Source organism: Periophthalmus magnuspinnatus, chromosome 5 (assembly GCF_009829125.3).
Source record: "Periophthalmus magnuspinnatus isolate fPerMag1 chromosome 5, fPerMag1.2.pri, whole genome shotgun sequence".
Lineage (NCBI taxonomy): Eukaryota > Metazoa > Chordata > Actinopteri > Gobiiformes > Gobiidae > Periophthalmus > Periophthalmus magnuspinnatus.
In genome coordinates, this window is record NC_047130.1 from 1770582 (window position 1) to 1788131 (window position 17550).

The 17550-nt window shown below is 41.2% G+C and overlaps 1 protein-coding gene across 2 annotated transcripts; it reads right to left on the minus strand.

Moving 5' to 3' along the window:
- Positions 1–3144: 3144 nt before the first annotated feature.
- sdc4 (syndecan 4) lies at positions 3145–15360 on the minus strand. Of its 2 annotated transcripts, none has more exons than XM_033966182.2 (5): positions 15049–15360; positions 6367–6550; positions 6234–6277; positions 5954–6152; positions 3145–5754 (listed from the first exon to the last, which is right to left on the minus strand). In XM_033966182.2, exons 1-5 carry the CDS (start codon positions 15100–15102, stop codon positions 5603–5605), a joined length of 633 nt encoding a protein of 210 aa, XP_033822073.1. In that variant the 5' UTR covers positions 15103–15360; the 3' UTR covers positions 3145–5602. The 2 variants fall into 2 exon arrangements, with proteins under 2 accessions (XP_033822073.1, XP_033822072.1); XM_033966181.2 differs by having other exon boundaries at positions 6367–6553; positions 15049–15323.
- Between the last annotated feature and the right edge of the window lie 2190 nt (positions 15361–17550).

Here is a 17550-nt window from a genome sequence, read left to right on the forward strand (position 1 = left end):
TTAGTCCTGGTTCAGTCCTGGTTCAGTCCTGGTTTAGAGCTGGTTTAGGCCTGGTTTAGTCCTGTTTTAGTCCTGGTTTAGTCCTGGTTCAGTCCTGGTTCAGTCCTGGTTCAGTCCTTGTTCAGTCCTGGTTCAGTCCTGGTTTAGAGCTGGTTTAGTCCTGGTTTAGTCCTGGTGTGAAGTACTAGTTCTAGTCCTGACCCGAGCAGCAGTGTTCTGGATGTTCTGGATGTTCTGGATGTTCTTGATGTTCTGGATGTTCTGGATGTTCTGGATGTTCTGGATGTTCTGTTCTGTGGCTCGTTTGGAGAGTCCAGTGATCAGGACGTTACAGTCGTCTAATCTACTGGACACAAATGCAGGATAAGTCTGAGTCTGGTTTTGACAGTTTACCTTTGATTTTTGACGTGTTTTTAGATGTAAAAAGCTGCAGATGTTACTGATTTGATGTGTCTGTTAAAGTTCAAGTCTGAGTCCATTATTACCTCTAGATTTCTCTCCTGATTTGAAGGTTTTAGAGACAGAGACTGGAGGAGACGCTGACACTTTCTCTGTGTTTTATGACTCGAGTCTTGTCTGAGTTTTTCTGGAGTGGGACAAATATCACCCAAACCCTGTAATAATCAGCGTCGGATTTGTTTCTCGTTGGTTTTAGGAGAACGTACAAAAAAACCACCTCGTCCGACAGCCGTGATATAACCTCAGTGTCAAAGTGAAGTCTGAGTTAGCGCACGGTGGAGCTGGAGTTTTTTTAAAGTGCGTGTTTAGTTTGTGACACTCCCAGAAGTGTTGCCTTTGCCAGTGTTTTCCCACTAAGGGTGTTTTTCCCCGAAGCGACGAGGGCGACAGGCAGCGGCTTGTCCACCGGCTCTGAAAGTACGTCAACAGCACAAATTAGGACTGCTATTTCTGTCCGCTAACCAAAAGTTGTTCAGTTAATCTGGTTTATAAAGTGACTCACGCATTTTTTTGGGTGTTGTTGTTACGTATCATCGCCCATTATGAAATACTACTGGGATTTTTTCACTTGTTTATGTTTTTGTCGTGGGATAAAAGGTTAGCGTAATTGTCAAGACACACCTTTCGTACAGGTCCGTTTGTTTTATCGTCATAGCATCGGGTCTAGAAATGCACTGGAAAAAAAAAAAAAAAGCACTGAATCTCACGGCTAAACGTAAAGAGGGTTTGAATAAGGCTCAGGAGAGATCGCTAAATTACTCAAACACGGATAAACGGAATGTAAAATCACTTCAGGCGTGTTTTAAGAAGGGAATTTACTGTATAAACATGGTAGAAATCTGCAACAAACACGCTCTGGAAATCCCCAAACAACAGAAGGAACCGCGGGGAGTCTGGAGCGAACCTGACGAAAAATAAAGGAATGTTTCAGCTTTTTAAAATGTCTCAAACTTAATTTAAACTTAAAGGTGAACTCAGAGCAGCTTTATTTTTCACTGTAATCCGTTTAGAGCGGAGTTTGGCTGTAAAACTAGCATGCTAATTGAGCTTTTCCTGATATTTGAACCATTAAAAGCACTGAATCTCACAGCTGAACGTAAAGAGGGTTTGAATAAGGCTCAGGAGAGATCGCTAAATTACTCAAACACGGATAAACGGAATCTAAAATCACTTCAGACGTGTTTTAAGAAGGAAATTTACTGTATAAACATGGTAGAAATCTGCAACAAAACTGTATAATATCTCAGCTTTAAGTAAAAGTAGAAGAGTATTTGTGAAAAGTCGAGTAACATCTGATTTTTTATTTGAAGTTTATGTAATCGGAACAACAAAACATTAAATAAAGGGCAATGTAGTGGCTCTGGAGCTGTAAAGGGGTTTTCACGTTGTTTTTTTTGCACAAAATATGAGTTAAAACCACAGATTTGGGACATTTTTCGCTCCTGGTCTGGAAATATCATCTATTTTCCAACATTACAGAACCTTTATTGGTTTACACACCACGTTAAACGATTATTTTTAACAGCAAATGACAAATATTGCAGTAATTAAAACTTCACTGTGAGTTTTCTCTGCATCAAAGCCTTATGTGCATGAACAGTTATCAAAAGCTTATTTATATATTGAAACACACGACACAAATAGCATTTTAAGATCTCCTTTCCACCGCAGTCCGCTTCTGATTTTATAGCGACTTTGGGCTTCTTTTTCTGGAAAGTCACTTCTCGCTAATTGTGGCTTGTTCCTGAGCTGCATTTTCATGTCAAGATGTGATTTTTTTTGCGTTTTTTTCATTTTTATACAATAACAAACCCAGGAAATACTGAAACATAAGCTGCTAAATGTGGATTTTAAAGCAATTTGCAGTGTTAAATGTGTTATTAGCTCTTGTTTAGCAGAAAAACAACAGCGTTTGACTAATTGATGATGTTTTTTTCACTTATTTGAATGAGGCTGGGGTTGGTTCCTTGTTTGAGACTTTTCCCCAAACGTTTTGTCACTTATTTCCGTCTAAAAATCTGCCAACCCTGGACTGGGACACCATAGCGACGGTTATGGCGTCCCAGGAGGTGGCGATAACCGTAAAAAAACACGATCCAGCCTGTTTTACTGCATTATCTTATGAATCGGACGCCTGCATGTCGCTTTGTGTGCGAGCCAATAGGACACAAAGAGGCCCAGGTGAGCTGTGGGCAGAACACGCAGGAAATCTGACACCGAGAAGGCGTCAGGGAGCTGGGAAAGTCATCACACGGAAGTTTATGAACTAAAACAAGACGAGAAAATAGCTGATGATGCTAAAATCAGATGTTACTGGTGGATTACAGGATGTTGAGCTGCTGGTTTTGAATGAAAAAATACTTGAATTATGTTGAAATGTTGAGTTTATATGATGTAGAGTGTGCAGACTTTATCAAATGTAGGAATAGGAAGCATAAAAGAAGCATTTAATTTGTGTTTTAATGGAAGAAACCAGTGGGATTTAACACGTTTTCTTCTTCCTACTCCTTATCGAGCTTGTATAGGAACTAATTAGTGAGATGTGCTTTGATACGTGTGCTCGAAATGAATAAATAAATGAAATATACCTTAAGTTTCACACGTTTTCATACTGGTATTACTGGTACCGCACCCATCCCTTGCATTAAGTGATGGACTGTACAAAGAACGAGACAAAGACGATGGTTTAAAATATTTGTGTGCATAAAAATAGCTTTATTTCCATTTATAAATCAAAACATGCGTGCAGAAACCAATGATTCATTGGCTTCTCCACTCCACTGGTGATTCACATGTGGTGTTTGTGACATTAAGCAGCAGTAATATCTCCCCCATGCTAAGAGAGCAGAGCCGAGGCTGATTACCATTTGAAATGCTTCCACCTTGTTCTATTCTGGGTCAGCTTAGCCCACTCCAGATAGCAGGCCTGGTCCCACACTGACACAAAGGATCCGATTCATTTGCTAACGCTGGCCGTCAGATCGTCGCACTGAGGCACCAAAACTTTCATAATCGACGGTCTCGGGTAAAAGCCAGCGACTGTACGTCTTTATCCTTGTGTCGTTTTACATGTGCATTAACAGCTTTGAGCGCACACAGACCAGTTTAGCACTTAGACGTTTCCATAATTCAGATTTCTTTCGTTATTTGGCCTAAGTTTCTCATGGTGATCAACCCCAGCGCAATTCAGGCAGCACGGCTCATCGGCTCATCCCCCCCGCCCCCCGACCGACGGGACGACAGCCAACCACAATTCTTCTACAAACAAAAACATAAATACAAAAGCAAACAAGTCTAAAAGATAGAAATTCTTACAAAAAGTTTCAAAACTATTGTCTTCTGAAATCCCAAACTAATGTATATATAAAACTTTAAATCACATGTACATCAGCTTAAGGGGACAGTACCCCAACCTGAAAGAATGCAATAAAATAATTTGACAGTTAAATTAATACAAAAGGGACAAGTTGAATGAAAGACGAGGTGCGTTAGACTCGGACACCTTCCTGCACAGTCAGATGATGGAGAAAAACATTTGGCTTTAAATATTTGGTAGATCGTTGGCTGCCAAGAACGTGGCTAAGTACCTTTTTTTTAGTTACTATTTACAAGCTTTTGACTACATAATGTGAACAAACTGACTTTATAGACCGCTCTTACACCTGAAAAATGGAGAACTTTAAACTGTAGCTTATTCTTAAAGGTCACTACCAGCTTGTCCGATCATAGAGGTTTGATTTGTGTGTTAAGTTAACCATTTATATGAAGAGTAAGGCGAGTACGACAGAGCAAAGATCAGCTTGTATTGCGGTTAGAGGCGTTCGACACTAGCCTGAACTACGCTTCACGTGGAATGTAGGTGTGTCGGGCCGTCGACTATTTCGGTTTTTGGTAAATCACAGAACCCCGGAGCCACGGCGGCAATTAGTACAGAAGTAAAACAAACTGTATGTTAGGCTTTTGATGTGGAAGTACAGAAGAACACGCTGCAGAGGAAGTGTGACGGGCGAGTTGGCAAATCCCCTTTTTATTATGAGTTGATCTGGTTTATCTGGTCCTACACGTCTGGGGATGGACTTTTGTTACATAGGACGACTGCACATACCAGGTGACATGGATTAGTTTAGGCTAGCGCTTTTACTTAAACTGTAACGTCGCCCTTTTATAGTATTTTATATAGTATTACACAGTACTTTACATACATACTGTACATCTCATTCCCGTCTCACATTTATGGCCCTTGGGCTTAAGCGGCTCAGGGTCCAATCACAATCTGACACCTTTAAACAAATATTCAGTGAGTCATTTTTACTTTAGGCCACAATATCCAACAGACTGCGTGGAAAAACTACAATAAACAAAAAAGTACCATTAACAAAGTGAAATACTGATTGTTTGTGAAGAATAAAATTCACCGAACAATCTGATCTTTCCCATCATGAGAAATCTTTAATACAAAATCTAAAATATGAAATCTCTCTGCTTTACAAGGAGTTGTTAAAAAAAAAAAGAAGACAAAAAACAAAATTAACTTAAATTCACATGCTACAGCAAAGTTTGAAGTCGCAGTACTGAATCAGAGTCCAGGAATCGGATCGAGGAAGACGTGAGGAGGAAACGGGGTCGATACAATACGAACAAAACGGTAAAATAAATAACTGGACTGGTGAGGACTACCATACCGAGACAAAACATTGCACAGTGTTTAGTGTTTTAACTGGAACCAAACGAACAGAAAGCGATTTAAAGGGTTTTTTGAGTCCTCTGCGACTGGGGAGAAAAAAAAAATTACAGGAGAAAAAACAAAATCGCTTTGTACCGCACGAAGTGGCAGTTGAAAAAAGTCCCCGCTTCTTTTCCACGAGCAGAAACAGAGGGACACGAGGACCGTCAAGGCTTCTGATTGGACAAAACAGCACCAAGGTAGGAGTCAGTCAATTGATTGTGACGATGGGGCTTTTCCTCCCGATTGGTTACCGAGCGCCGCGTCGCTGACCAGGCTGCGTGCGGTCAGCTGAAAGGATGAGGAGGAAGAGGTATGGTTACGATGAAGATGAGGCACTGTCGGCCACAACACTGGCCATGATTGGGTTTTTTTTAAAGGGTCAGGGTGTGTGTTTTTTTTTCTTGAGGCGGCCAGAGTTTATGCGTAGATCTCTGTGGTAGGGGCCTTCTTGTAGATGGGTTTATTCCCCACCACGTAGCTGCCCTCGTCCTTCTTCTTCATGCGGTAGATGAGCAGGAGGATGAGGAGAACGGCGAACATGAGGCCCACAGCACCGCCCGCAATCAAAGCTGCAAAACGAGACAAAAACGCATGGTTAGATTTGGAAATGGGTTAAAATGAAGCACGTTTTCATCAGTGCCGGGCTAGAGACGACTACAAACACCTTCAATGAGCTGTAACTCAATTAAAATGACTAGGTTTTCGTTAATTTAACATGGACCTGCAACAATCTGGAACTATTTCTAACACAAACGATCTGCTACCGACCTGCAAGAACCTCTGTTTTGTTGAAGATGCTGTCTTCCGTGGCGTGGGACATGAGAACGTTGGATGGATGGTCCTCGCCGGGCTCCGTTTTGGTTCTGTGCCCTGGGATTTCGTTGCTCTTTTTGATGATTTCTTTCTCGTCCACAGTGGGTCGCACCGGACGCTCCAAATCTGGGATCTTGTTGTCGTTCACAAATGGCTAAAACGGTACAAAGACGTTTAGATACATATCCTCAAAAGTTTAAAGTCATTTAAGTGTGATTTAAGATCTTTTTGTTACCTTCTCTGATGGTCTTCCCTCGGGTTTAGGTGGATCTGTTGGTTCTGTAGATGGAAAACAAAGATGCCAAGTTATAATTATGTCAAATAAAAGCTACAGATTTATAAAAGATTGAGAAATGTGAGACACACACCTCCATCTCCGGAGCCAGAAAACTCTTCGTCATAGGGGTCAGACACGTCATCATCATCCTCATCGTCTGAAAAGCCAAAGTCTGATCCGTTGTGGGAGTCTCCTGACGCCTCCATGTCTTCATGCGAGGACATGGACGCCTTCTGTGTCGTCTTCATGGGCATCCACGTCTCCGTCTCCCTCACCTGCTAGGACACAGAGACACCCCGGGTCAGAGAAACATTTAACATTTACTATAATGAGCCACAGAAAAGAGTCAAAACCAGATCATTAAGAGTCTGTACAACCACAAACCAAACATTTAGGAAGGCAGGAGAAGGCCATTTCCGTCGCTACATTGTTAAGCACATGAATAAGGAGAAAAACAGTAATTACTGAGCCCAACTGCGCCGTAGTCACATACGTCAAGACACCCGGAAATTCTGTCACAGCTAAACATATATTACTAACCCAAATGCACTTTTAAGCACCACAAACACAGCACTGTTAAGCATTTTAGGAACTAAATTGGTCCCCATTTTAACTTCTTTGATTCAAATTCAAGACAGACATTTCCAGTATCTGTAAATAGTTTGTCTCCAGACGAGCGGCACCAACAGCACAGCGTCGAGAGGATATTTTCACTTGTTGGTTACGATATAGAGACACAAGAGGACAATGAGAAAGTTAAATGAGTTTGTGCCTGGAGCTCTGCAAAACTGTCTGGGAATCTCACCTAAAGGGCGACTGTCAAACACTTTAAGTTCCGCCTGCAGCTATAATTTACCAACATCACATTTTTTTTAACAACTTTTGACCCCATACGTCCTGATGATGCCGTCTCAGTTTGAAGTTCGTCGGATCAAAACCCTACGACAAGTTTGTTAAAGTACGAAGTCAAGATTTTGGACGACCCAAGTTGGAGCATATTTTTGTTGTTTCAGGTGCGATTGACTTGGTGGAAAGGAATAATAATACCATTTGTTCTTCCATTTTTTACACTCAAACGATAACATTTAGAAGGACATTGTTCCTGTTATGAGTTAATAAATTTGAAGGTGGCGCTATAGAGTCATGTTAAGAGTCATTACATCCAGCTCAAATCTTAATACTCTTTTATTGCATGTGGACGTTGCACAGACACATTGCACACTCATGCTTGGCTCTAATAATTGAACGTTACCTTCACTGTTCTCAAAATAAACTCCTCGTGTCAAAAGTTGAGGAGGTCATGGCGAGTTATGGCCCTAAACTTCAAAGACTTGGAGCTAACCTTTTGTCCAGGACAGTAACCACCATGACACGATGCTTCAGCGCCCAGGAGGAGCTGACTCATGTGCCTCTGCCATTAAAAGTGCAGACTCTTGGCGATAAAGTTATCTGTGTGTGTGGCCTGTTGAAAAGGACGAGCCCCAACTGTCAGTGTGGAGCTCGTTTAATCACTGTGAAAGCTCACATAATGAAGAGTCATGGAGCTCCTTTAATCACATTAACACACTTAATTTCATTGACCATTTGCTCTGTAAGGAGTGTGAATGGGATTAAAACTCTGTGTGTACTGAAGGCTAATCAGCATTACATTAAGCACAAAACCGTGGAGGTGAAACGAGGTGAGAAAAGCTCCGAGACGCTTCTTCTGGATCACGGCCAACACTGTAACTTTTGCCCATTATCAGCGAGGTCAGTGCAGACAGTGGCACCAAACTGAAAGTCGACATTTCAGTTAAAGTTTAGTTTAGTTATTAAAGTGTGCTGTATTTTCCTAGACAAGTTTAAACCACGTTACAGGCGCACACTAGAAATAAAAGCATATTTTATGGAAGGCGTGACAGCAGATTCTGCAATTTCAGAACAAAATCTTAGGTTTTATGGATGAAATATTGGCCTGAGAAAAAGACGATACAATGGACACTCTGTTGTTCATTTTGTTCTTTTCCAAAACATGTCACATGACCCAGTGCCACCCCCACAGGACACACACATGACTAATGACTCGTTTCCCCACAGGTCAGTCGGGACGATGCGTCTCCATGAGAAATTCCACCGAAACCATTCACTTCTGCTGAAATATTACTCACGTTTATTTGAAAAAGTGAAATGTTTGCTTCTCTAGCTTAAAAGACGCCTGATGAAAAGCCATCATCATTTAACGGGGGAACCCTACAAAAGTATTTCAATAATAATCCTTCATTTGCTTAATGACCTGACTTCACGTTGGGAGTCTTGCCAGGACATCCCACACATCCATTTCTCACAGCACGCCGATGACATCATGAGCGCACCTCATAATTACTTCCATGTGAGTCTCGTAAACCCTGAAAATTAAGCCTGCTTAAGAAGTGGTGGAGAGGGCCTCCCAGCCGCGTCTTTTTACAGAGACTCGACATAGTGACCAGTAACACGGAACAATGAAGTAAAATATTAAAGACAAGCTCAAAATATGTTAGAATTAGAATATGGTCAATGTTTCTTAAGTATGGACAGAATAACAGAGCCCAAGTCGACACCAACAGCTTCATGATCAATCAGTCCTTTAATAAAAATGTTTAAAAGGTTCCTGAGTTTGCACTTTTGGCAGCAGTGGCTCAGGGATAAAGGCACAGGGCAGGTCAGATCCAGGCTGCTCCTGTAGCATGTTGCTTCCTGTAGCATGTTGCTGCAGGAGTCACATTGTTGGAATCACAAAAGTTAAAGAGTTTTGAGTGAGTCAGTCAACATGAGTCACTGGTTTTATACTCTCTGGTTTACAGCCCCCTTGGGCACAGAATCTGCACAGATTCAGAGTGTGCCTCAGAGGGGCATTTGCTTGTGAGTATCAGGCAGAGGCGTCTCGTTTACCCCCGACTGATAAAGATGATGATCTGATGGCCTCATGATGACGGAGGAGATCAGACAACACTGTACTGTCCTTCAGGCACACTACGGCCTGTCTGGACAGGTTAGGGCTCTACAGCAGATGGAGAAAGGGGATTTTTGTTCATGTAAAAGCAAAATAAGCAACGAGGAAATGCATTTTTTCATTACAAACACTTGCTGAACTACAGCTTTCATATTTATGTCAGATATTGAGTCACTAGTGAGGAAAAAGTTGAAAAAATCTAATCAAAATCAAATCCTCCGGCTCAGACCGACTATTCTCTAAACCAGCTGAGACTGGTAAAGAACACAGGCCTGCTGCCCGTGCCAGAGCTGCGGTTATGCAACAGAGAAAGCACGAAAATCAGTCTCCTGGTTTCACTGGCCAACAAGGAGAGAGCGAGTGTGATCCAAACACGGCCGACTCAACGTGAACTGCTTACTTTGATCAGTCTTGTCTAGATTAAGTTTTCATTTGAGACAACACAACCACAGAATCAAAATCATAGTTATTTAATCCAACTCAAACCTAACACACGACACACACCCTGTAACGTGAGCACAAGAGCCAGCCCCTGGGAGCAGCACACAACATGTGGTGTATTTGCACAAACAGGATTAACACATCCACGTAAACCCATTGTACTCAAATACAGTACATTCTGTATATATTCTGATATTTATCGACCAAAACCTGAGCATCTCATCTAAAGAGTCTGTGGCTCATTATTTGTGCAAAGGTTCACCACGTCCTGCCTCAGCCATTTTTAAAAAGCCACTTTTCCCTCAGGTCAACATTTTGCCCTTTCAACAGTCATAAAATCTCCTTAATGTGAAGCAAAGTTTTAGTTAACCACATGCACTTTAGGGATTCCTGCTTAGAAGCATCGACACAACAAAAGTTTGGCCCGAGCTTCTGTCTGAAATTGGGACATAAGGACATTGTATACATTGCTTTACAGAGCGCTATAGCAAAACACGACATTAATTCTTTGTAGCGTGCTGGAGGTGAACCATGAGAAAACACTACATTTAACAAACATGATAAAAGACGCGGTGACGAGTGTTTTCATAAATGCTAAACCTTTAGACTATAGTTACTGACATTCTGTTGGACCAGCCGCCACTTGGCCTTTTGCTCTGTCCCTTCTATTGAGGCCCAACAATACCCATGGACGCCTCAAGAGCATATCAATGACCAAGGTAACCACGAATCGGCCCGGCCCAGCCTCCCTTCATTAGGCTGCCCAAACAATCCCTCCATCTGCCGACACAGAGGCATCTGCTCCATTCACACGGCGTCTCAGAGGAGGATCAAACCCTGAAAAGGAAGAAAAGGGGCACCAGCGCTGGAATGTGCTTCCTTCTTCTTTGTCATGTCTGCAATCTTTTGACCTCTTCCAGAAAAAGAAAACGTAACCATCCAATTTTGTTCACAACACAGATTTCCACTTTAGATATGATTAAATAACAGTATCGTGTACAAATGTGATTCCACTTATCTCTTAGCCTAGTGCCAGATGAAACTCCACAGGATTTGAACCACGTCGACTGTGGAGAGATGAACTTGTGACTAGTGACACAGCAGAGAGTGACCACTCCAGACAGAGATTACACACACTGAGGGGGGCACATGAGCGTCTATGTTAGGATCATTATGTTCTTCACCTTTACAAAGTCCTCATGTCTGACTGCTTGCATGTAGGCCTCATTTGCCTTCCCATAAACACCTGGCGCAGGGCTGAAATCCAAGCTTTGCTCTGACAGACCACCTCTAGATTCCTTCTACCTACACTGCGTCTAAGTTTAGCACAGTTTCCACCTACCAGCCTGTGTGAGACTCTATGGCAACAAAGCAAACAACAACTTTGATCCTGAGCGGCTTTCAGATGCAGCGTAGGTCGATAAAGAGTTGAAGTTTAAACAGAGACAGCTGACGAACAGTTGCAATTTATAAATGAACATGCACATGTGAAAGACGTGAATGATTTAGTGCTTCTCTCTCAAAAGCACCTGTGTTTTATGGGACGCCTAGATGATACCCGAATAATTACCCAATACCATTCAGACAACGCTGTAATGTCCAAACTATCTGCAGTTCTGACAGACAACAGTCAGCTTCACATTCTCATTCCAAACGCTTGAATGTCTTCCTCTTGTGTTCCTGCTCTTTGAAGTCAGCCCCTCCGGGCAGTATATCACCGACTTGGATCTAAGAAGCAAACAGACCAAATGTACGCTACTGGAAAGTTATCGTCTACAGGACCGGACTGAGGCCAGAGTAACGAGAAAACAGGAACCATCTCTAAAAATAACACAAATTACATGGAAAACAAATGGGTGTCCAGTGCAATGACGATGTCTTTTATTGTAAGTGGAAATTTGGTTACAAAGCTGTTCATGGGAAATAATGTGAATGTTTCATTACAGAAGCACCATTTTCCTCATGAAGATAAACAGACTCTGTTCAACAAATTAATATTGCATCATAATTCAGCGAAAGACAAAAACAACATTTTTACTAAACATGTGAGCAAGAATTTCCATGTAAAGACGTCTGATTTCTTAAGAAGAAACAAACTAGAGCAAAGTTGTGGATTAACAGCAACACTCCACTGTGTTGTTGACAGGAGAGTGGTGCCCATGTGGCACACAGAGCCTTTGGTGGTCTACTCCAGACCCCACACACAGGTCCATGTCACATGTGTGCAAATGTTCATACAGACAAACGTGAGCCAGATTACTGCATTTACACCATGTCCTGAACACATCCACTTGGTTAGGCACAAATGTTTTAGGCACAACAAACACATACAAGCCACTGAATAACAGATTTTGTTAACTAGTTTCTAGCTAGGGGACGATCACCTGAGAATGTTTATTTTTTGTTTTGTTTTTGATAAAATGTCTGTGTAATCCCTCAGTCAGTTTTTTGATAACATCACATGAAACATACTGTACATCAAGATACAAAACAGTATATGCTGCAACCCAAAGAACAGCCACCAAGATAAGACCGAACAAGAGATAGTAGCAGATTTGAGCTCATCTATAAAAATGTTTGAAGCGGCCCCATACTGCCTGGGAAAGGCCATTTGAGTACATCATGGCTGACATTTGCTAGGAGCCTGGCTTGGGGCCTGGGACATCCATCTGTTTTCATACGACAGGGCGACCTGAGACAGGGGACTTCAGCCTGACTTCAAACAGCCTCCCTCTGGGCTCAATGATACGACTCCCCTATGGAAACATGGCAATGCTCATATTCCTGTCCTTTAACTCTACTTCACACCACAAAGCCACAAGCGCCAGTCTTCAGCGGTGTGGGGGAGGTGAAAGTGAAGAAACAGGTTTGGTAGCTTTAGCGTGCCCACATGCTTTCATATTCACTCAACTTATTTGTTGTGAAGGGGTTAAAAAGTCTGAGGACACCTGCAGTCCCTGGTGTCGTGCAAGAACAGAAGGTTCCTAGAAATGTGTTGAAGTGATATAACAACACAGCAGGGATTTCATGATTGACTCCTGCCCGAAATGCTTTCATATAGTTCCTGTTACAAGCGCCAGAAAATGTAGCGGTCAGGGCGGGAGGAGGCCAGGGGGAATCAGATTCTCAACAGCTCTCCATCCCAAGCAGGAAGGACAAAAACCTCCTCTCTCTGTGCCAACATTCCATGGCCCAAAGGGATTTTATAGACCAGCGGACAGCAATGCAGGAACCATTATTACATCCTAGTGATACTATTTATCATGCTCCGTGGTTCCTCCCTCCTTCCCTGTGTTCTTTTCACTGCACAGTCATTCAGTGCACCCCATCATGCAAAAAGAGACAAAAAAAAACTTCCTACAAACCAAGCTCATTCTCTTGCAAATGATTGGGGGGCTAAACCAGTCACATTCCAACAAGATATGACAAATGGGCACACACCCCAAGACGCCAAAGGCAACAAGCTGAGATCTGGAAGTAGGAACATGGATTAACTCTGATGGAAAGAGGATTTCTTATTGCTCCATTAATTACCTCCCCAACATTGGAACATTGTGTAAATTAAATGAACACTTAATCTGATTAGTATTTATTCTTGAACAATACATTTTTTTAACGTTAATGTGGTTGGTTTAGCTGAAAAACTGACTAAAAGTTAAAAGAGAAGAGGTCTGGTCCACCATCACTGAACTGAAGAATTGAATCAGCAGCTTAGAGATGATAAAAACATTCCAATCATACCTGGGACTCCCAAAAATGTCTCTGTATCAAGAGCGGCCCCTTTGTCCAGTAGCAGAACATTGTTATCGATTAGATGGGAACGACAAACCCGCATTCCAATAATGACCTTAGTGGGTAGGGATAAGAAAAGGCTGGAAAGAGAGAGGGAGGGAGGTGAAAAGATGAATTGTCATAGCTCAGAGGCTAAGTATCCATCAAAGCGAAGTGATGCAAAAAGGGATAAAGGGGCAAAAAGGGACCAAAGGAAACCAGAAGGACAATTGATCACAGAAAGGCAAAGGACAGTGGCCAAAAAGAGAATTTAGAGGTCTAAAAGCATGTTTGAGTGGAAAGTAAGTTCATTTTGGGCTAGTTTGCAAGCGTAGAACAGAGTTTGGCTTATGAAAAGACCCCTTGGCCCTATTGAGAACCTTCCAAGTGTGCAAAATCCCTCAGAGGTCTGATCAAGGTCAGCAGAGGTCACATTCCTGAGAGCAATCAAAAAAGAGCCATAGGAGAAGTTGGACAACATGATGAGGCAGTGAGCAAGCAGAAACTACATTACTGCAAGGAATGTAAGAGTGTGTGTTGCTCGAGTGGCCACTGGCTCATGACAGAACGAGTCCTAAAAGAACAGCCTCAAGACAGACTCCAATCTGGGATTAGTGCCACAGGTCGGAGCTGCTGACATCAGGTGAGAACCTCATGTTACAGCCAGCACATGTGACCTCTTCAAACACATCCCTAAATCTCCATTATGAGCGTCTTATTTGTTTGCTAAGTACCGTGCTTAATCCACATTACCGGTAAAATCATTGTGCTTTGCCTCTTCACTGCACATGTAGTGACTGAGCAACTGGGACTAACTGGGGGGCAGGGTGCTGTTTGAATGTGGGTGGTATCAGGACAACATAAACAACAGCTAGAGACAACCAGTCTGGAGAATCCTAATGAAGAGTGACACGGCAATGATTAATCTGTTATTATAGTGAAACAAGTCAAATGTGCGAGTTTCTTTAGCAAAAGTCGAGGGGACACGACACAATGTTTAGTCGTTTGTCACATAACTATTAACTATTTTCATGTGTATAGGATATAGGATAACGCTTTACAGTTTAACAAAGGCTGTAGTCTTAAGAGAAATAACGATAAGAAGCGGAAAAGATTCAGCTCCTTGTGAAATAACATTCACAAATATGAGCCACTTCCAGTTGAGTGACTCCTGGTGCACACATTCTTTGGGAGTTGAGTCAGACTGGAGCATTTCACAGACTGTCTCCTTCCATGGACTGTACATTGGCTCCTGACATGAGATTGAGTAACGCCTGTGACTTTTAAAGAGAAATATCACAGAATAAACTGGAAATCACTGTCTTTGCCACAGATTTATGACAGAAGATCCACATGACTCTGTGTTTGGAGCCTCCCCGTGTGGGCCCCAGCTGGATATGTTCACCTCCTTCACAAATTCACTAAAAAAAACGCCGATTTAATCCACAAATAATCACTTCACATCACTCCAAGTCGACAGGAATCACAGTCGAATCTGCAGGAGCGAATCCCAGCGCTCTCGAGGCTGACCACACCACACCTAAGGCAAAGTTTAGAGCTCACATGATAAGAAACTTTCAGTAAACAACTTACCGATTCGGAAAGAACAGCGGTGGACAAAAAGAGCACGATGAACAGCTTCAGCATGGCTCCTAGCAGTGGAAAAGCAACAAAAAAAACAACAAAAAGAGCACAAACTCGGAGGCACGTTACGTTTAGGCTTTAACAAAGGCACGGCTGGTTCACGAAGCCCTTCTGTGAGGAAAAATATAGTCCAATTTGCTCGGTTAACCTCCAAACTTCTTCAAACTTTGAGCAGGAGGAGCGGGTGTGTGTTTTTCGGGGCGTTGAACAGTCTAAACTACACACAATCATCACGGGCTATATCTCACGCGCACGCCCCCCTCCTCCTCCTGCCTCTCAGCCAATCAGCGGCCGCGTTGCCTCGGCGTGACGTCAGCACGCTTACGGGAAGTACATTCGTTACGTTCAGCAGATTCCTTTGGTTATTCCACCCCAACTGTTTTAATAAAAATACACCGGGTGACCAAGAAAAATGATTAACAGATACGATTAGATTATTAAAGGTTATTATTCAATTATTAAAATATTCAACGAGGAAAAGTGAGCACGTGGGAAGTACGCAGAGAGCTCGCGCTGAAGTGAACACGTACGTCTGTCCTTAACGTGCACTGTCCCAATCAAACAAACAAATAAAGAAAGAAATAAAGAAATAACTAAATAAATATCGACGTGACTCCTCCATCGTCCAGTTTGATCCACAGTAAAAAAAATAAATAAATAAAAAATAAATAAATCTATTCTATCAACTGTAGATGTTGATAGAATGTTTGGTTTGGTTGACCCACACGCTCCTATAACCTGGCCTTTTCACGTTTAATCGCATGGTGAAAGTGAAAATTATCTGTTTATCTTTTCCAGCAGCTGTAAACACATCTTTTATATACTAACCTTAACTTTTATGGGACAAATCACTCCTATAGTAGTTATTATTATGCTTTTTATCATTGAAAATCCATGTTGATCAAGATAATATACATCTAACAATATACATCCGGCATGCTTTTTTTTTTTTTTTTTTTTTCTATAAAAACGTTTCGGGAATGAACTTTCCCTGGGGACTTTTTTTTGTTGTTACATGGAAAGGCTTTGGCTGTGACGTCATGTTCCGGTAAAAGTCCCTCCTCCTGCAAACTTCCTCTTGGTTCTTACCCTGGATCTTTTTTCTATGAATAGCACTCACTCTAACACATGTTTCATTTCACTTTCTAAACTCTACGGAATGCAAAAAACGTCTCTTTCTGTTTTTTTTTATTCCTGTTGATCCTCTTTCCTTTCCTCAAACCTGTGCTGTGGACCATTCTTCTTTTATTAGACTAAACAAAATACAAGTATTAAGAAGATTATTATTACTTCATCAACTTTATGCATAAAAATCAGGAAAATCCAAAACACAAAACACTCTCTTAAATCATCTTAAAGTCAACATCTGTTTCACTTTAATCACAAGTGAATATTTGACATTAATGCAATAAAAAAACAACTTATTTAACACACATGTAGCCTACATTTTCATATAAATAAATAAATAAATAAATAAATATCTGTGTGATCCCTCCATCATCCAGGTTGTTCTACAGTGAAAAAAAAGAAAAATAAAATAAAATAAAAATCTATTCTGTCAACTGTAGATAGAAAATAATGTTTGGTTGACCCACACATAAATAAATAAATAAATAAATAAATAAATAAATAAATAAATATCTGTAAAAATATCTGTAGTAAAAAAAAAAAAAAAAAAAATCTATTCTGTCAACTGTAGATAGAAAATAATGTTTGGTTGACCCACACATGTCAATAAACTGCTCTTTTCACATTTAATCACACTTTAATCCAATAAAAAACATTTTTATCACACATTTAGCCCACATTTTCTTCAAATATCTGTCATGGAAACACATTTGCCTTTTATAATCCCTGTTTGCATGATCTCCTTTCATCATTCAGGAATAAAACGATGATGAACGAGGATTTGTCATGATGAAACACACAATAGTCCCATGTTTTCAAACCCATTCACTATATTATAAGCCAATTAATGGTTTTAATTGACTAATAATATAATGTGTTGGCTGTATAACGTATTTATTATTTAACCTTTCCGCTGCCTTAATATTTCTATTTGTGTTTATTATTCACTGTATATTTTGATACAATTATCCTACTGAAAACTTGAAGATATTTGAGGTTGACAAATTCAGTAACACACACACAAAAACACATAAACACTGGAGCAAGTTTACTATTTTCATGCTGCATTGTGCCCTAAAGGTGGGGATTTCCATTAATTCCCATGTTGCATTAGGAGCTTTATTCTACAACAAACACAGCATTGATCTAACAGAGCTGGGAAAACCCGAGTCTGTCTCATTAAACGTGTGACAGAAGAGTCCAAGTGTCGTGTTGCACTTTTAAATTTCCACCGGCAAAGCCTATTTCTATTTACCTAAGGTTATGAAACGGCATAATACCTGCTGTTTATTTGCATTTCTAATGAGTAAAACCCACAGCCAC